This window comes from Colletotrichum chrysophilum, assembly GCF_026319265.1.
Source record: "Colletotrichum chrysophilum strain AFK26 chromosome Unknown scaffold_37, whole genome shotgun sequence".
NCBI lineage: Eukaryota > Fungi > Ascomycota > Sordariomycetes > Glomerellales > Glomerellaceae > Colletotrichum > Colletotrichum chrysophilum.
The window spans coordinates 108,907-128,402 of record NW_026517324.1 but is presented as its reverse complement, the minus strand read 5'-3'; the positions used below and the strand labels follow the sequence as shown (position 1 = coordinate 128,402).

At 55.5% G+C, this 19,496-nt stretch overlaps 6 protein-coding genes and 1 non-coding gene across 7 annotated transcripts; 4 read left to right on the top strand and 3 right to left on the bottom strand.

Annotated features, from left to right (window-relative positions):
- Positions 1-112: 112 nt before the first annotated feature.
- Positions 113-1,011, bottom strand: COL26b_005461 (uncharacterized protein; the record flags this gene model as incomplete). The annotated part of the gene is made up of 3 exons (XM_053178307.1): positions 113-673; positions 723-817; positions 870-1,011. 3 exons carry the CDS (start codon positions 1,009-1,011, stop codon positions 113-115), a joined length of 798 nt encoding a protein of 265 aa, XP_053037709.1.
- A 579-nt stretch (positions 1,012-1,590) lies between these two features.
- On the top strand, positions 1,591-2,663 carry MIA40 (Oxidoreductase; the record flags this gene model as incomplete). Its single annotated transcript, XM_053178306.1, has 3 exons — positions 1,591-1,795; positions 1,864-2,227; positions 2,285-2,663. 3 exons carry the CDS (start codon positions 1,591-1,593, stop codon positions 2,661-2,663), a joined length of 948 nt encoding a protein of 315 aa, XP_053037708.1.
- A 1,271-nt stretch (positions 2,664-3,934) lies between these two features.
- On the top strand, positions 3,935-4,535 carry COL26b_005459 (uncharacterized protein; the record flags this gene model as incomplete). Its single annotated transcript, XM_053178305.1, has 3 exons — positions 3,935-3,947; positions 4,026-4,434; positions 4,505-4,535. The coding sequence occupies 3 exons, from the start codon at positions 3,935-3,937 to the stop codon at positions 4,533-4,535; spliced, it is 453 nt and encodes a 150-aa protein (XP_053037707.1).
- A 924-nt stretch (positions 4,536-5,459) lies between these two features.
- On the bottom strand, positions 5,460-6,817 carry COL26b_005458 (uncharacterized protein; the record flags this gene model as incomplete). Its single annotated transcript, XM_053178304.1, has 2 exons — positions 5,460-6,320; positions 6,446-6,817. 2 exons carry the CDS (start codon positions 6,815-6,817, stop codon positions 5,460-5,462), a joined length of 1,233 nt encoding a protein of 410 aa, XP_053037706.1.
- Positions 6,818-13,529: 6,712 nt separating this feature from the next.
- Positions 13,530-14,960, top strand: COL26b_005457 (uncharacterized protein; the record flags this gene model as incomplete). Its single annotated transcript, XM_053178303.1, has 2 exons — positions 13,530-14,730; positions 14,794-14,960. 2 exons carry the CDS (start codon positions 13,530-13,532, stop codon positions 14,958-14,960), a joined length of 1,368 nt encoding a protein of 455 aa, XP_053037705.1.
- Positions 14,961-15,395: 435 nt separating this feature from the next.
- On the bottom strand, positions 15,396-16,841 carry COL26b_005456 (uncharacterized protein; the record flags this gene model as incomplete). Its single annotated transcript, XM_053178302.1, has 2 exons — positions 15,396-16,660; positions 16,733-16,841. 2 exons carry the CDS (start codon positions 16,839-16,841, stop codon positions 15,396-15,398), a joined length of 1,374 nt encoding a protein of 457 aa, XP_053037704.1.
- Positions 16,842-17,426: 585 nt separating this feature from the next.
- On the top strand, positions 17,427-17,516 carry COL26b_005455. The gene has a single exon. It is a non-coding gene; the product is annotated as a tRNA-Phe (tRNA).
- The last annotated feature ends 1,980 nt before the right edge of the window (positions 17,517-19,496 follow it).

Here is a 19,496-nt window from a genome sequence, read left to right as displayed (position 1 = left end):
GCGGCAATCAAAAGTCTGCGACATCTCAGGGCATTTAGGGGGGCATGGCGTCTGGTGTCGGTGGCCGAGTATTCAGAAACACCGTGTACAGCAAGCGACAGTCGACGTTGGTTTATTCTATTCCCGCGAGGGCAATCGTGAAAAGCACAGTCTCTGTTGTCCCGATCTTGACCACCTTCGTCTCGGGTAGCACATGGTTGCTGGTGCTCATATGGCCTCCAAACTTGGTTTCCCAGTCCACAACATCCCACTCGAGCCCCTCGGTGGTGATGTAGCTCGTTCCTCCAATGGGAATGATGCCGACATGTTTTCCAAAGACGTCCTCGCCGCCCTCCCGCACTTTAATGCTGTGGATTCCTGGCTTCAGCAGGAAGGTCAAGCTCTGGCCGGACACCAAGTACATCTTGCCCTCATCATACCCTGGTCCCGGCTGCGAGAGATATAGCTGGTGTACCTGACTGAGGCCCTGGTCCACTCGGCCGCCGAGACCTCCAAGGGCAACAACGTCGACGTTGGGGTGTTGTGATCTGATCCAACGAATAGACTTGCCGAAGTCTGTCGAAATCTGGTCGGGCATATGCACGATCTGGGTGGGCTTTTCCAAATTGGTGTAGAAGTCTTTGGCCACAGGATCTAACGAGTCCAAGTCTCCGATAATGGCGTCAAGATTGGCCTGCAGCGATTAGAACGGCTCACGTCGGCATTCAGAGGTTCAAACGAACATAAGGAGTGGTCTGCGACTGCGACTGCGACTGTGTCGCTTTGCTCAGATCAAGAAGTCGATTCGCGCCACCATCCGCAGCAACTCTTACGATGGCTGCGAAAGGCGTCAGTATTCCGCATGAAGAATATCAGATATCAAATCGTACCATTCTGCCACAGCAAATCAAGTACCGGGGTCTGCTTCAGTGGCTGGTTGAGAACAATGAGAGCAAATGCAGCAGGCTCGGCATCGGGCTGCCTGTCTCGCAGAAATGCAATGGGGCGCCACTCGAAGCTCGGCGATGACATCTTGTGAAGTTACTCGTCTACCCCGCCAAACGACAGCAAGTCGAGCTTCTATGTACAAATATTCCACCTGCACAGGTAGCCAAAATAGTCCGAAAAGAAAGTCAGTCAGAACCAAGCATCACAGGTGACCCAGAACAATTTGAATGAAGAATAAAAATGTTCCCCTCAGCTGTATCACCAACGTCTACAAGGGGTTATCTTTTGACAGACAGCTGCCTGCGGGATATGTAGATGTCATGTGCAGAGCACCAAAAAAGGAATCAACTGCATAAGTGACCCAACCGACTTGATGACCAGTAGAAATGCTTGAATGACCCCGATTTTTCCTCTGATTTCTTTTTTTCCTGCTGGGCCGTCCGATCGGCCGAAGCCAGCCAGGTGCAAGGGTGCAGATTGCGCCGCGTAAACCCCGGCAGAACCCGAAATCGAAGCTTCAATTTTCTTTCCGAATCTGTAGATTACCAACCAAACTACCGGCTCCTGGACCGCGCCCTCCGCGAATCTAATTGCCTTGCCTCTTCCCCTTTGTCTTCTTACCCCGTCTTTGGTTTCTTTGGTCACTGGTTTTCAGCATTCACAATGTATCGCAGCGCTGTCCGCTCGACGCCCCGCGCCTTGAGCGCCGCCCGCCAATCCGCAATTCGCGCAGCCCCTCGCCGATTCGCTTCGACAGCGCCCGCCGACAAGCCCCGGACATGGAAGAGCTCGGCGTTGAGATGGGGTGCCGCCTTTGGTGCGCTCTACTGGTACAACACCAGCCCAGTCTTCGCCGAGGAGCCCGTCGGTACGTCTGGCATCGCAGTCCTTCTGCAAACGCAAGGGATACATGATTAACTCTGTCCGCGACACCAGCCCGCACGATTCCCGCGCCCTCCCAGTTTTCCGATGCCGACCTGACCACCGTTGACGCCATCGTCGAAGAGAAGCGCAAGCGCGCGATTGTGAAGGCGGAGCAGCCCAAGCCCGCTCCTGCGGCCGACAACGCACAGGCGATCCAGACCGAGGGCGAGCCGGCGCCCGGTTCTCCCGAGGCCCTGGAGGCGGAGGCCGACCAGCAGGGTGCTTTCAATCCCGAGACGGGCGAGATCAACTGGGACTGCCCGTGCCTCGGCGGCATGGCCGACGGACCCTGTGGCGAGGAGTTCAAGGCTGCCTTCAGCTGCTTCGTCTACTCCAAGGAGGAGCCCAAGGGCATGGACTGCATTGAGAAGTTCCAGTACGTTTACATCAATCCACATGGTTATGGTTATACGGATATGCTAACCATTCGTAGGGGAATGCAGACATGTTTCCGCAAGTACCCCGACGTCTACGGTGCTGAGCTTGCCGACGACGAGGAAGGCCCCGCCCCCGACGATGCCCAGCCCACTCTCGACGCCAACGCCGATGCTTCCATCCCGCCCGCCGCCGAAGAGAAGAAGGAGGCTCCCAAGGAGGCCAAGCAGGAAGCACCCAAGGAGACGAAGACCGAGGCCCCCAAGGCCGAGATCAAGAGCGACTCTGAGATCAAGAAGGTCGAGATCAAGGCCGAGCCCGAGAAGAAGGAGACGGAGAAGAAGACCAAGCCCAAGAAGGCTGTCAAGGTCGACAGCGTTGACCTCACCAAGTCCAACACCGCGGCGACGGATGCCACTGCGGCGAACGACAACTAAACAAAAACAAAAACATCTCCACACCTTTTTTACCACTGTAGAAATCTGTGCACGTGGACGGCAGGGATTAGATGCGGACCTCGATGAGGAAAGATGTGGACGCAGCAAAAGAGGCAGCTAATGACGAGCATGACGGGAAAATCCGGGCATATTCTGCGTGTACCATAATCGTGTACAAAGTGTATCAGTAGGAACCAACAACCACGCAAAACAACCACAACCAAGAACAATAGACATACACACACACATCTCCAAAGATGTTTTTCTTTTGTCTGAAAGTAGTATGTCAATATGTGTCATTTATGTGACTGGGTGGGTATTCTTGCGGGTGGGAATAGCCTCACATCGCCCAGCAACGAACACGACAGCATGACTCTTTCGTCTCCCTCTGGGTCCATCAGCCCAGAGCCGTGGGTAGCAGCACGAACAACACTGCAAACCTCTGTTATTAATGGGCACCCGTCCACCCAATCCCACGCGGGCCCCCGTCCTTACAAGGCCCGCTGCATGACAGCGTTCCTGGCCGTTTCCCGGCTTGTTCCCCGGGTCTAGGCCGAACACCCCCATCGCAGAGTGGAGGTATGACGTTGTGATTGGCCGGGAGCTGCACCAGAGTGAGGTGTCCCAAGCTCCCGAGCCGCATACGTCATTAGTCTCCCAGGTTTCCCACGCGCCAACCAAGATCAAGGAAAGCTCGAATCTGTGAGGGGGAGCGAAATACCTGCACCTGGTGACTTGGCCGTGACCAGCTCACGGTGCAGCTGAGGAGCGTGGTTTGACCACCACCTCACTTACCGCATCTAGGTACCTACACTACTGCGTCCCTACCTACCTACCAATCAACCTGACGACCTGACGACCCGCCCCGGTGCGCCATCGTTTTACCGCGCCTATTGCCCTTGGCTTCGCAATTTTCCCTCCTCTTCTCCCGGTTTTCTCCTTCACATGGCAGCCACCTCTTAAAAGGCACCTCCCATCATCTATCCCACGTCATTTGCCAGCCTATCACACCTTTTTTCCTCTCGCACACCACCACCACATTCGAAGCTTGCTCTCTCCCATTCAACCTCCATCTCTTCAGCTTCATCCCGCACCAGTAATACACAAGTAGGTTCCTCTATTGACATATTGACATCAAGCGCCTTCTCGTGTGGACTAACGAATAATGCAGTGTCGTACGCCGCCGCCGCAGCCAAGGGCCCCAAGCAGACTCCCGAGGAGGTACGTTGCGAGATCGCGTGATGCTCCTCATCTCCCCTCCAATGTTTACAATGACGCAAAACTGTACAAGCAACATGGATAAAAAAAAAACCCCCAGCTAACCCCCTCTCCTCCAGGCTGCCGCCCCTCAACCCCCTGAAGTCGCCGTCACCGACTCCGCCGCCTCCACCTCCTCCCTCGTCGACGTCGACATGCCGAGCGTACACACCGTCCCCAACGACTTCCTCGAGCAGGAGATCCAGACCGAGACCCAGGCCGACCGCCGCGACCGCGAGGAGAAGGCCCGCGCCGAGGCCGACCTAGCCAAGAAGAAGGCCGCCAGCAAGGCCCGCAGGGCCGACTCCTGGCTGAAGCGCCAGTTCGCCAGCCTCAGCGACGGCAGCGCCAGCGCCCTCGTCGTCTCCAACCTCGTCGGCGTCGTCGGCCTGAGCGCGTTCCTCGGATACAAGGCGTGGGGTCTCTACGAGCGCGGCCGTCTGTCGTGGCAGAGCGTCGGCCTCGGCCTGGGTATCTTGGGTGTTGTCGGTCTTGGCGAGGGCGTTCTTGGAAAGTAAGTCGCTGGCTCCTCCTTTTTCTCCATGGTGTCATAAAGATCCGATACTGACTATCTTACTTTGCAGCTACCTTTACAAGACCAAGGGCAAGAAATGAAGACAAGTCTGTTGTAATGACACTTGGACTTTTGCGGATGGCTTGGAACTCTTATAATTCTACTCATGGGCATGACATGATTGCAGCGCGGACTCGGGCGCGGGGCGAATTTTAACGTCTTTGACGATATACACGACGTGGAAAGGCTCTCCGCTATGTATGTACTTGGCGTTCAGGGCGAATACGGACACACATGATACTCCTCACCATCTCAACTGAGCTGTCCCACACCAGAAAACATTGCTCGCTTGAATGACTTGCATCTAGGCTCACACACACAGTGTCTTCCCATCCAACCCATCATCCCCATCCCCGTCTACTACTCATATGAGTCATACCCAAGGCTCACTAGTTTCATAGCATCGTTCCGGATTACTTGCCCACATTTTCAATATCGACAATAAGTATTGAATATACTATAATAGAAAAAAAGGAGACCTGACCTGCCTCACTCTCTTACTCTCCATCTCGGCCCGATAATTTCGCCTCCGCTGCTCATCGCTGGTAGTGGTGGTAGTAATATCGTAGAATCGTACAAGACAACAAAAAAAGTAAGGTGTCGCGAAAGCTCAACATCCCAGTCGCTATGCCGTTTGGTTGCTAACTCCTCCAGCCCCAGTTTGAACCTGCCACCCCAGACCGGACACCAAAGAACGCCCTCGCACTTCTGTCAACTTGCGCTTGATCCAGCCTTTCCATCTTGTTCAAAGTGCCCCCAAAAAAGCCTTTGCTAGCCTAGCCTGCCTTTAAAGCCCTGTGCCCCCTGCTGACCATCGCGTACGAGAGGGTCGTCTTAACATCGAAACGCCGTGTCACCACGAATCCTACACTGACGGATCAAGGCTCTTTCGTTTAATCGGCCTTCACCGCCTGCTCTTCTTCTTTTTTTTCGTCACACTCCCCCTCTTTTCTGCCCTGTCCCCCTCATGCGTTGGGTCGGTTGTTGTGCAGCTCTCTCAGTCGCTTCACCCAGTGGTTGCGCAGCGGCGGAGGCATCTTGCAGAAGATCATGGCCTTGTTGTCATCCGTGAGAGCCTTCTCTGCAATCTTAAGCTGGAGATCCATATCCTCATCGGAAAAGTCACGGAAGAAAATATCAATGGCTTGCTCGGGATATCTGGTTGGGCCCCGGATGGCGTCGGCGATCTTGACCAGCCCATCCTCGAGTAGCTGCTTGCCAACATTCATCATCGAGGCCGTCGTCGCGTCCAGGTTGCTTGCAGACGATGACGCCGAGGCGGAGGCCTGGGCGGGGTTGGCATAGCCAGAAATGCGGCGCCGCTTCTCCACCGGCTGCGCCGTAGGGTGGCCCATTTGCGCCGTCGGGGCCTTGTCGGTTGTCGGGGCATGTTGGGGGAATCGCTTGCGTCCCGTCGCCGTCTCCTCGGGTGGCGTGAGGGCGCTGGTGCCTGCGATGTGCGTCCTAGGCGGGATGGTCGTGGATGTGGGTCTTTGTTGTGGTTGCTGTGTTTGCTGTTGGGGTATCATGGGCTGGTGGATGTTTGCTGCGGGGGTTTGGCTGACGGAGCCGCGGGACTGCGCCGGCTGTTGGTTCACGCCGGACTGTGAAGGCGGGCGATATGGCGGGTCGACCTGGAGATCCAGGACGGCGGTACCCGGCATATCCGGATCCTCGGAGCCCTGGATCACGTCGGGTCCTTTGCGCTTCGGCTTCATGATGCGCTTCGGAGCGCCACCGGAACCAACGACATCCGGATAAAGGATTTCCATGTACTGCTCATGCTCGAAGGGGCGCCCTCGTAGTGCGCGCGACAACGGCTCTTTCTGCGGCAGACGGTCAGCGATAAGGCCCAATATCACAAGAGGAGGTCAAGAACAGCCGGACGGCAGGGGAGGGGAGGGGGGGGGGGAGGCGGAGGAAGCGCGCGCGCGCGCGTGTGTCGACTTACTTCGATATGCGCTTTCCAGGCCTCCTCGGAGGCGGTGACAGTTCTCGTGGTCGGGTTGTAGAGGAACTCGGGGTCTTCGCGCAAGCCGCGCCAGAGGCGAAACTTTTTGCGCGCGTTGTCGGACTTGTTTACGAGATGGCTCTTTGTGGGGTATGCGCCATGTTTCTCGCGCAAGGCGGTAGCAGCGCGATCCCAGGCATCAGCCTTGAAAGAGTGGTTCTCGCGAAGGCCCAGCTGGACAGAATCGCAGAGGGAGCGGAAGAAGGTGGCCTCGTAGGCGGGAGTCCAGCTGAAGCGCGGTGCGCGCTTGTCGCGATCACCTCCGGCGGCGCCGGATGGGCCGTCAGGGCCGGTGAACTCGTCGTCCGACATTGAGACCTTTTAAAGGGAGAGCGACGAGAGGGCGTCGACGATGAGTCGGGGAGAGGTGGAGGGACAGCTCGGGGTCTAGTGGCCCCAGAGATGTCGACGGGAACGGATGATATCGATAGGATGGCAGTGGGAAAATGGATCCGGGTGTCTTGGACCCTGAACGGCGATGTGGCCGTGTGCCGGGTTCGGAGATTGAGGAGTCGCTGAACGGGGGGGGCACAACGGTGGGCGACGTTTGACGTGAGCAAGACACACCGAGACCGACGACAGGACGGTCAAGTCTCGACGGTGAGGTGCGGTACGGATGGTCAAGTCGAAGGTCAGACAGGACCAGTAGGTAATTGTGTGGATGGATGGAGGGACGGTGGATTGGGGGTGTGGGTGCGGTGCGGTGCGTTGCGGTACACGCCGTGTGTGGGCGTGGACGGGACGTGACGAGTTGAGTGGGCGTGTGACCCGACCGTAGCAGGTGGTCCCCTCAGCAAAAAGTAGGTAGCACGTAGGTAGCTACCACCGTTGGGTATCCGTAGGGAGGGACGAATAGGTACGGTATCCGTACGGATAGTGTTCGTCGAGGTTTGCGCGGGAAGCGAAGCGAAGCGAAACGAGCGGGCGGGCGGGCAGCAGGCAGGCGTTGGAGCGAGCGAGCGTTGCGCGTGGGGAAGAACAGCGTGCGAAACGAACAACGACAGACCTCCCTCTTGTTTGGCTGGCTGCAGATGCCGCTGCGTTGGCTAAGGCATGGATGTAGAACGGTACGGATAGATTTCTGCCAAAAATGCGCAATTCGATGCCTACATTAGGCGGGCAGATTGGAATGGAACGGGCAAGCAAGCAACAAATCAACGAGGCTGGCGGTTGGCGGGCTGGAGGAGGAGCTGAACTGTGAACTGTGAACCTACGGATCCATAGGTAGGTGGTACCTACCTTAGGTTCCTTACGGGCTACGGATAGGTTCTGCTGCCGCTGCTGCCCAGTGCCCCGCCTTACGTCCGGGTCCGGGAGAGGTCAGGTAGAGAGGGCGGCACTCACCAGTCATGGAACACCTCACACAGTCTGGCGCGAGTCGGGCGCAAGTCACGCCTTCCCTCTCAGTGGTTCCTTCCCTTGGGCTGCAGCGGGTGGGCCAGTCACAGTCAGTCAGTCACACACAAAAGTGACCTAAGAGGGCCCGAACGGGGTTGGTTGGTTGGGACTCGGTCCAGAACCAGTCATGTGTCTGGACCCTCCCTCGGATGCTGGATGGTCCCCGTTTCTCGCCAGACTGACGTGCCCTCTGATTGGCTGTTGCAGGGTTTCTTTCCCGCTTTCCGCGCGAACCGAGCTTCATCCGTGGCACGGGCCAGATCACGTGGGGGCCAAGGCCCTGATTGGGATGCAACACTGGCAGTAATGTTTGTCATCCCGTGCACAGACCACACCCAATGGCTCTTACTGCCTGAGGTGTCAGGAGAGGACCATCCAGGTGTCCTGCTGTGTGGCGGTGCTTCGGACCTTTCTTTCCACTTGCCACAATGAGGCTGACGCTGTCCCTCCTCCTCCATCCCCCGGTGCCGAGGTGCTCCCCTTCCCCTCCACATCCCCGGAGGTCACATTTCCAGCATTCGACCGGTGCATCGCCTCCGCCTGCCCTGTCCTCACTGCCGGCTTGGCAGAAACACCAAGACAGATCGCTCAAACATACCGCAGACGTCTTATTACACTCATTCACTTTCCACCGGCCACAGGCACCGCACCTAGTAATGTGGGTGCTATCCTGCAAGCCCGTTTCCTCCCGCCTGCTTTTTTATCCTTTCCACTTTAACGACCTGTCCTGCATGTCTGCATGTCAGTCAAGCTTTTCTTGTCGTCACCCCCGCCTAGGTCAATCCGGACGCAAATGGCCAAGAGAAGGAAGCTTCAAGGACCGTTGGTTTCCACCATTGGAGGCTGGTCGGTCGTAGTCCCCTGAGTTGGATCCCTCATCGCCCTGCAGATGATCACCATCGCCAAGCGATCGCAGTCGCAGTCGCTCGCAGTCGGGGTCGCAGTCCGCCGGAGCCGCATCAGCCATATGCCTCACGTCACCACCTCACGTGCTTCGACGACAGGTAAATAAGCAGCGACATCCTCGGGCTTTATAGAATACATCGGATTTCCGAACACGAGAATGCCAAAAACTGCCACAACCGGTGCCACCCAACGACCGGTCGGTTCTCTGCATGTCGCTGACTCTCTTCCCCTCCTCTCGCGACACCGAAAGATACCCCCGACTACGCCCAGTGACCTGCCTGCCAAGTTGCCAAGCGATTCGGTCTCTTGAGTAAGTCCGGCCTTACTAACGTTCGAACGACAAACGACCGAATTACTCGATAAGAGCCTCCACGGCAGCCACCCACCACGCCTCCAACCATCAGCACATATAACGACATCATCGTTCAATGACTCTCCGAGCCTAAAGCCGAGGCGAGCCTGGCTGGCCCTTGAACGTCCTCCACATTCGCCTTTTTTTAGGTTGGGTTTTAGAGTTGCTTCCTCCGACATGACAACCTACGCGTACTGATCCCGAGGCACGCGGCTGTTCAGATGATGGCGGCCAGCGAGCCCACTCATGACTTACCGCCGTACAGAGACACCCAAATTACGGTTGATCTCATCTTGTCCAATGCCTGCCGCAGGGTCCGGTTTCTGCGCAACGTGACGGGCCAACCTTATAGTCGCCTGTCTTGCCCTACGGAGTACAGGTTCACTATGCCATTGCCAATTGCGCGCATGACATGGGCCGGAGTCCTTGAACATGGCAGCGAAGCAAGGCAAGGCATGGCTCATGCAGACCTTGCCTATGGAAGATGAGATATTATTTCCTTTCCAGTAGTTCCATCTGGTGGCCCTTGATCGTCCCTGAGATGGGGCGCTGCGCTGAATAGCAGGTCGCAACAACGTCGAATCTTTTGAGGCGAAGCGCATCAGGTTCAGCATCAGCCGCCGCCATCGTCACAAACATGAAATGGGAACAGACATCGGTTGGCCCTTCGAGGTTCCATCCTCAGCCAAGCCGCGTTTCTCGAGAACAAACAGAATTGCAAATCGTGTTGCAAGGCCATCACGTCTCTGACACCTCAAACCCAGTCAACTGAGAGCACATTACTCTGCGGTGTGGTGTGTGGGCAGGGCATGCCCATGTTGGAGGCGTTCATAGTTTGTCATCCTTCTTGGCTGCGGCGCAAACATGCAGCTGCACAGCTTGACACTGTCGTGCTCTCCCTCTACTAAGTATCGCTTTCTCGGTGGCTGCGGCTCAGAGTTCTGCCTTCAGTCAGTCAGTCATCGGCAGACTCAGCAACTGCACTTCAAAGTCAGCAGCCACCTCATATTTCGCATGCCTATTCGTTCTATCATTCGCACGCCCACGAGGCCCCATGCATGTCGCTGCCCGGGCGCATGTGCCGCTCGGAACATTTGGCCGGCTCGGAAGGGCGAAGTGACTGGGATTCCGCCGCACAGCGCTGTCTCAGAATGTTCAGTGGACCGTTTCAGGGCCTGTCAGCCTGTCCACTTGGGGACGTCGACCAGAGAGGGACACACACAGGACCTCCCCACCCGGCCTGGCCGCGGCCTCCAACTAGGCGTTGCCATTGCATCCATGTTGGATGATGTGGATGATGGATTTGCATCTCTGCTGCAGCAGCACCATCAACCGCCCGCGAACTTGGAGAGACCCAGACGCCTCTGGCCACCATCGACCGATTGGGTCTCGCTGCCCCTGGTGCCGTCTCCGAAGGGACCCTCACCCAGGGCTACGACGACGCTGCTTCCAAACGTTCCAAACGATGGCCGAAGAGGCCGTTTATCCGGGCCCTGCGTCAGCAGACTGTCAGTGAGTTGCCGAGTTGCCTGTACCTTTCATATCGCCTCTCCTGAAGCTCCCTGTCCAAGACAAAAGGCCATTCAAGGGGTTTCTTCTCAGGAGACGACGGTCGCCGCAAGATGATGAGAACGGGACTCGATGATGGGGACACGGCTCAAAGGGAGGGCTCAACTCGTGAACTCAGGAGGAGCCCACCAACCTGGACGGTAGCTTGACACAAGTCGTGCTGCTCCAAGCGCCTGTCACCTGGCTTGCCTGTATGGTGCTGGCAATCGAGTGGCTGCATGGCATGGCTGGCAGGTTGCGAGAACGACGATGCTTCCCAGAGGCTGTGCTGTGCCTGGCGTGACCTGGGAACAGAGCCCCGAGTTCCCGCAAACACTGACAGTTTTGGCTTTCATGTTCAGCAGCGACGCTCGTTTCCTTTTCGTCCGATTCATGAATACCACTCAAATATTTGGTAGTCGGGACCTAAAAATGTTCGGTATTCCCCTTCCGCAACACCAAAAGCTTAGCACGCCAAGCGTATGGGGGCGTGGATAGATCGCCCTTGGCGACCCAGGCGCGCAAGTCTTGGCTTTCGCCCTCCATCGCTGTTTGCCCATGCCCAGCCAAACCCAGCCAGGCACCATGAGGCTTTCGTTAGCGGCGGGAGAGCAACCATGGGGATCGCTGAAACGCCAAGCGGAAACAACTGGGAAGGCTGTAATTGAACCAACCGACCATCTCAGTCAAGAAGGCCAATGACGAGATTAATCCGGGATACCGTCTGGATGGGAATCTTCCGTCGTACGCGCCCATCTGTCGCCGCTCTCCCGCGCTCGATCCCCTTCCCCTGCTGCGACTGGAAACTGACGTACAGTGTGTCCACCCCCGTCGCAGAAAACTGCCTCTACTCTCTCATTTGCCTTTTCGTTTCCAACCGCCAAGGGAACTTGGCTGGACTGCCTTTCCAGTCGCAGTCGCATCGACAAGTGGAAACCCGGTTCGTCCTCGCCAGCAGGAGGGATGCCCGTTCCAATACGCAGCGCCAAGAATAGCATCAATACCGCTTTTTCTCCCCTACCTCCCTCCTTCTGCGTTCCTCGTCGGATATCCGCCGCCGTCCGCCTTTGTCAGTGTTTTATCTGAAGAAAAGAAAAGCAGCCCAAAGTCGACTTAAGCACCTGCAAGGCAGGCATCCAGCATCCATCCAATTCGACATCTCAGTCAATTAATTGGAATAAAGCCTGTGGAGACCCTCGTGGGACACATCTATCTGTTACGTCGTCTAAATGCTTAGCCTCGCTTACTTGGACTAAGGTCAAGGTCAGGCTTCTGGATCCCTTGATCCAGAACAACAACAACAACACCAGCGACTCTGCTCGGCTCACCGACGCCGCTCGGTGGAGAACACGGGGTCAGGAACTTGTCTGGCCATCTGCAGCAGGACTGGAGAAAATGCAACGGCCCGGCTAGCAGATCCCGAGTGCTTGATTTCTCCTAAGCCACGGCGCTTGTGATCTCTCGAGCAGCACGCTAGCCTACTTGCCCACCCCTACGCAATCAATCTAGCATTGCAAGGCTTAGGTTAGGTCTAACAACGGCGCTGGCTCCGAGGATTTGATGTTGACAGGCGCCTCGCTTTCGTCTTACCGTCGCTCTTTTCCCCGGCGCCCATCTAATCCGCGGTGTTGCCTTCCTCCTACCTTCACCGGAGATGAGTACAGAGGAAGAGGGGCCGGGATCACGTCGCCAAGCCAATCTGCCAAAGCATCAACGCTTAATTGGTTCGAACTGAGCTAAATGAGACCTCAACTGACAAACGGCCTCCACGGTCTCGCAGACTTTAACATCCGAAGCACCAACATTCCTTGGCAACTCAGACCTTCCAACGGTTCACAACCAAAGAGAAAGCGAGCGCAAGTACAACCGCGTCGTGTTAGTGAGTAGGAAGACGCATGCCTAGAGGCAAACCACACACACACACACACACACCTACACACGTCCCTTCTCCCTCTCCTCCCTGCCTTCTCATACACACCCACGCACACCCTCAACCCACAGCCCCTGCGCTAGTCTCCCGGCACCGATCGACCGGTATCCCTGTTCTGGATCACAGCTTGGCTCACTGTGGGGTAAGGGGACTCCCCTGCTTGCAACCGATCTACTCCTCGACGTATTCGCAGAATTCCAAACATGCTGCCAGATCCACCCCGTTGCCGCAACTCGTGTCTTGGATCCCGACTGGCGGGAGGGACTTCGACCACCGCTGTCTCTGAGATCCTGATCCCAAGCAGACACACACACGCGCGCACGCCCCTTTCGCCTCTTCTCTCTCTGCGTGTGTTCCTCGCCCCTCCTCCAGTCAGGCCCTCGCAGTAGTTCGACCGGTCCAACGCCAGATCCGTTTCCTCCCAGGGCTTGCCCGGCCTGACATGGACGCGCACGCCCTTGTCGACCGGGACAATCTGTGACCAGGGCATCACAACTTGAGACTTGGCCCGCCTGGAGGCTCCAAGCAACGAGCGCACGACGTCGTCGTCCCATTTTTGCAACATGTATAATCCTCGCAACCCATGCCACCCAGTGGCCATCTCTTGAGTTTCCTACTTTGAACATTAACTCGGCCTTTCCACCTCTTCTTTTTCTCTTCTTTGCCTCCGTCCTGGGTCACTCTTCTCTTCTTGGCCACTGCCGTCACCAGTTCCATTCATTCGCGAACTCTTAATTTCTCTTTACTCTTGAGGGCTCCTGGTGATAGCCCCTCGTCCTTCCTTGACAACCGCGAGCCGCCTGGTGTGGCCTGTTTCTTCCCTTTTTCTTATACTCCCCCAAGTTTGTAAAGAGTTGTGTCCTGGTGACGGACGATAGACAAGAGACATCATGGAGCCATCTGTATTGCGGACGTTGGTCCTTTTCTTCGGCTTCCTCGCCCTGGCCGACGCCTCCCCGGTCGACAAGCGCAGCACTCTCCAGAAGCGCGGTTCTTTCCTCGTCCCCCGAGTCCCCAACGAGAACTTCCAAGGCCACAATGGACCGAGACAACTAATCAAGGCCTACCGAAAGTACAGCATGCCCATCCCCCAGGGCCTCCTCGACGCCATGGACGCCATGGATGCTCAGGCCGCCGCCAACCCTGCACCGGCAGCCCCCGTCAAGGCGGAAGGCTTCAAGTCTCTCGCCGCCGGCGCGAGCAACCAGACGGCCGCCGCTGGCCAGCCAGGAACCGGTCTCACCACCGCCACACCGATCCGCAACGACGTCGAGTACGTTTCGCCCATCAAGATCGGCGGCCAGGAGGTCAACGTCGACTTCGACTCCGGCTCTTCTGACCTGTGGGTCTTCACATCCATGCTTGATGCCGCCTCCCAACAGGGTCACCAGCTGTACGACCCTTCCAAGAGTACCGGTGGTGCCACCATGATCCAGGGCAGCTCATTCAGCATCCGCTACGGTGACGGCTCCGGTGCCCAGGGTGTCGTCGGTACTGACCGCGTCGAGATCGGTGGCGCTGTTGTCGAGAAGCAGGCCATCGAGATGGCCACCGCCGTCTCCCAGCAGTTCGTCCGTGATACCGCCAACAACGGTCTCATGGGTCTCGCCTTTTCCAAGCTGAACACCGTCAAGCCTGACAAGCAGAAGACCTTCTTCGACAACGTCATGCCCAGTCTCGCTGAGCCTGTCTTCACTGCCGACCTCCGCAAGAAGGCCGTCGGTGCCTACGAGTTCGGCCGCATTGACAATACCAAGTTCACCGGCCAGATGACCTGGATCCCCGTCAACACCACCAGCGGTTTCTGGCAATTCCCCTCCGAGAAGTTCGCCGTCGGTGGTGGTGCCGTCCAGCAGGGTACCGCTGGTGCTCAGGCCATTGCCGACACCGGAACGACCCTCATCTTGGCCAACCCTCCCATGGTCCAGGCCTACTACTCCCAAGTCCAGGGCGCCCAGAACGACCAGACTGTCGGTGGTGTCACCTTCCCTTGCAACGCTCAGCTTCCCGACCTCATGATGGATATCGGTGGTGTCTACATGGCCCGTGTCAAGGGTAGCGACATCAACTTTGCTCAGGTCGATGCTCAAAGTAAGTTCTCCAAATTTCGTGCCCTCTCCGTCTTCGCATAATACTAACCTCGATCCTTCACAGCTTGCTTCGGTGGACTCCAGGCAACCACTTCCAAGCTCCAGATCTACGGAGACATCATGTTCAAGTCGCAGTTCGTCGCCTTCAACGGTGGCAACATGTCTCTGGGCATGGCGGAGCACATTGTCAACAGCCAACAAGCGGCACCCGCAGCTGGCGCAGCGGCGTAAGCACCTGCCACCGAAAGACATAACACGAGCGAAACCTATCCTCTACCACATCTTCATTTCTCTTTCTCTTTCAAGGCATAAGGATTCACTAGTGATTTCTCCAGGGACATCAACACAAACAACGCCGGCTCGACGACGATGACGTCCGGGAGTGAGCGGAGGGTGGCTGCTACGGGGGGCTTAATAGTCGCTCTCCATGCCATGTTAATCGCAGTGGTCATGAGCGTCTGAGACGACAGCCGAGAAACACTTTTTTTTTTTTTAGCAAATGACAAAAAGACGATGGTGAATCCCCCATTTTTTGTTTAGCTTAGATGTTCTGAGCTTGTCTAGCCGGCATAGTAAATCAATGGCACCGTGATGAAAATCAGACGTCTTGTCTTCTAAATTTTGCCCCCTACAATTGGGTATTCGTGACTATGATCAAGACGGTGTCTATCCGGTTTTGGGCCTGTATTCTTGGTTCCCGACACGCCTGCATAGCTCTTTCAATATGTGACCTGCCCACTCAAAGTCTTCCTCGTCGAGGTAGACTTGCGCGCTTAACCGCATGTACCACCGTCCATTGTGCCAAAATAGAGCGACGAAAGTCTGGTACTCCTGCACCAAAGTCTCGACCATCCAGTCGACAATGGGATAAGCCAGACCTTCCGGCACCGTAACCGTGCCGTCCGGCCCGGTCGAAGGGGTCTCGGCATGCTCACTCATCACCATCGGCAGCGCCACGTTGACCAAGCTGCACTTTGTCATCGTGCCCGCCTTGTTTTCCATGATGAACGTGCCGAGAACAGCAGCGGCCCTTTCGCCCCCGGCCCTGGCCAGCGTCCACGTGTACTCGATAATCTTGTCCTCTCCGCCGATGCTCTTCCTCCACTCGATGGCATCCTTGACGCACAGATACGGGCTGTTGTCGAGGGTGCCCACGTACCCAAAGTTGGCGACGAAGTGCGACTCGGCGCTCGCGGGCAGCGGGTTGAACCGCGGGGCGCCGGAGCGCGGGACGTAGCCGTGGGACGTCGGCACCGTCGAGGCCATAAGGTGCTGGTTGCGCTCCGGCACGTAGAAGACGGCGCTCCCGCGCGGGGCGTGCAGCCACTTGTGGCAGTTTGTGAAGAAGTAGTCCGGGTCGAGGGCCGTCAGGTCGATCGGGATCATGCCGATTCCCTGGGCGCCGTCGACGAGGCTGGTCACGCCCAGCTCGCGGCACGCTGCCGTCATGGCTTCGAAGGGGAAGCGAACGCCCGGGAGGCTGGAGACGACGTCGAACACGCAGAGGCGGGGGCGCTTGCCCGCTGCCTTGCTCGCGGCGACGGCGGCCCGGAATTGGGCGATGATCTCCTCGTCTTCGAGGGGGTACGTCAGGGTGATGCCGCGGTGGGAGATGAGGCCGTTGCGGGTGTCGACGATGTAGTCGATGGTCTTGCCGCAGGCGCCGTAGATTGTGTTGAAGTACAGAATCTCATCGCGGGCGTCGGGGTTCCAGGCGAGGTTGCGGAGGACGGTGTTGATGCCGACCGTGGCGTTGGGGACGAATACGACCGTTGAGAGGGGTGCGTTGAGGAGGTCCGCAGCGGCTTGGCGGGATTCTTTGAGGTGTTCGTTGTAGGTGAACCGGATGAAGGGGTCAGGACGCGCCTCTGTCTGGTCTTGGTAGGATCGGAGAGCGTCTCGGATATGCCGTGGAATCCCACCGTATGATGCTGAGTGAAGTTAGTTGATGATCTTGCCGATGCAGGTCCGAGTAAGTGAGGGGGTGTTGCATGTGGTCTCACCGTGGTTGAGGTTGCGATAGGAGGGATCAATGAGAAATTCTTTGAGGAAGGGCTTTCCAAACGTCGTAGACGCCTGGATTTCGTCTGAATCTAAGATGTATTCACCCATGGTTGCCTTATCGTGCTGTAATTGAGGATGAAGTTGAGTGAGAGACATGTCAAGCTGCTAGCATCTGTCCAATGCCGATAAGATTCTGATGGAATCGGTGCTCAATGTAACGCCCCGAACACTCAAGCTTTTCACAAGTACTTCCAGACAACAAGTAATATAGGTAATTTCATATTATATCGAATGTCTTTATTTTATTGACTCATTCTTGGTGACTCTTCTGTTGAAGGCGCCCTCGGTTGTTATTAGCCGTAGATGAAATGAGCGGACAGCGGACAACGATGGCCCGCTGGAGTTCAGTGGGGATGTTTGTAGTTCAAGGGCGCGCCCGTGTTCTCTGAGCAATTGACATCAACGTTTGATGAATAAGATGGGAGGTCTGGTGTATGCTGATACCTCATTAATAAAATAAAATGGAGCAAAAGAAATCATTTTGTTCTCTGATCTTTGTGTTCTTGAGCAGGCAAATCTATGAGCCTATTTACTTTGCAACGGTCAGTTTCCTAGCTCTCGATGGAAGTGGGTCACCTGGGCTGTGGCGGGTCTTAGTCTCCGCATTCGCATAAGTTTGCAACGAAGATCGTGGCGGACATAGCTCAGTTGGGAGAGCGTCAGACTGAAGTCAACTTCAATCATTTAATCTGAAGGTCGTGTGTTCAATCCACACTGGCCGCATCTTCAATTTTTGGTGTTTCAATCAGATGCCTTCAACTTGTCCTTTATCTTTTACGACTTGGGATGTTGTGAGTTTTTCTTGCTTCTGAACAAGTAGCATGGTGTATTAACTACCTGATGTAAGAGTCTTCTTGGTCATGCTACTAGGTCCTGAGGAACAGTAGGTCCTTCATTTCAGCAAATCAGTTCAGAGCAAGCAGCCTTTCCAGCAGTAACTAAACTCGTAGGAATCCATCTTTGGAATATGCTACTGGCTCAAGCTGCCGAGAGTTTTCAAGCTACGAAATGACTCTTCCCTAAGTAGAGCAAGTCCCCGTCTCACAAAGACATTTCTTCCCAGAACTGGTGCACTCTGCGCCCTTAGTCCACTTCTTATTTTCGCTACAATACATCTAACATTTGAAAGGTCACACGTTAATGACGACATCTAATATCTCAAATTGCAGTGAAGGGTAAAGTATGCTCTGGGTCACCTACCATATGGCCTCCATTGAACTCGCAAGCGATTTGACCGACTTGAGTGCAGCTTGCGCCATTCGGAACGCCGCACTGGGCCACAGCAGTGGCAGCAAGCCATGCAAAGGGGAGTACCGTAATCTTCATCTTGAAAATTGTCCGTCAAGTTGATTGATACAGAGTGGGTAATGAAACAAGAGGTTGATGAGTCTGGAAGATACCCTCGGGGATTTCAAGGGGGAGGGAGACTGGGGTTTTATACTTGATCAGGCTGAGCCGCGTCTCCCCTTGAAAAGCGTGAGGAGGGGAATTGACTATAGAATCATTTGTAATAAGGCTTCCTTCCATGATACGTAGCTGGTGGACTGATTCGACTTTGTACAACCTCACAAGACTTCGACTTTTTGGCCGTAAGATGGTGTGCAGAGACTACTGGTAGCATGAAAATCCTTATAATACTACCACACCAAGGCCATTAGAGGCAAAGTCGGTACAGTTGCACATTGGTTGATCTTCATCGTATTGCTCTGACCCTATAAATCAAATCACAATTCGACTAGGTGCTACTTGCATTCGCAACCACATGAGGTTGTGCTACAGTGACCGCGTAATATTGGAGGACGTCAGCGGCACCACGAGGCTCTGGGTCTCACAAAGCTTACCTTAGGTAAGAGGTCAATTCCAAAGAGGAAGGTCAGATGCTCACAGGAAGATGTGCACTTTAGCGAGAATCCTGAGTCTACACTAATATGTTCCCGTATCATTTATAGAGAGCCTCCGAAGCGGCGAATGCAACACTCCGAAACTCGTGACTCTAGCCCTTCTCTCTAGTTTGGGTGTTTGTCCCTTCTGGCTTTTATGTCTGTCCACGCTATTCCTAAATTGAGGTGGACGTAATTCTATCAGACTCTAGATAGGCTTTACAAGTCAGCAATCATTATAAGAGGAAATAAGAATACTACTTGAGAAGCCCGAATTCATCGATATGACTGCGCAATGAAACAACGGCGTCCGAAGCACTGCCTTCGTGAGTGTGGTAGGGGATATGGAAGATAAGAATTTGCTACTCGGGGAAATAGTGTTCACATGCGACGACAAAGAGAACAATAGGAGTGACGACAGGATGGATACTGTTCAAGACGTAGGAGACAGTGACATAGTTGAGACGGCAATGTGAATATGAGGAGCGACGAGGTTAACCAAGTCGCGACAAAGCCAAAGTGCCAGTAATTCGTTATCAAGGAGTTAGGGGTAGTCAGTTTTAGACTACAGCATCCAGAAAATAGGCGTTGACAAGGCCATTCATGAATAGTAAACACTCCGACGTTCGTGACTAAGTTTCCCCTTTCAGACTCTCATGAACCCTCAGGCGGAAGTCAACACCCGGCATCGGAATTTCGTGCCATGGAAGGGAGCCAATTGCCACCACACCGCCGGAACCAAGTAATCGGCACCCTGATGCGGGGTGTGGTGGTGCGGCGGCCCGGCGTTTAATATATGTTTAAGTTGGCAACGTCATTTAAC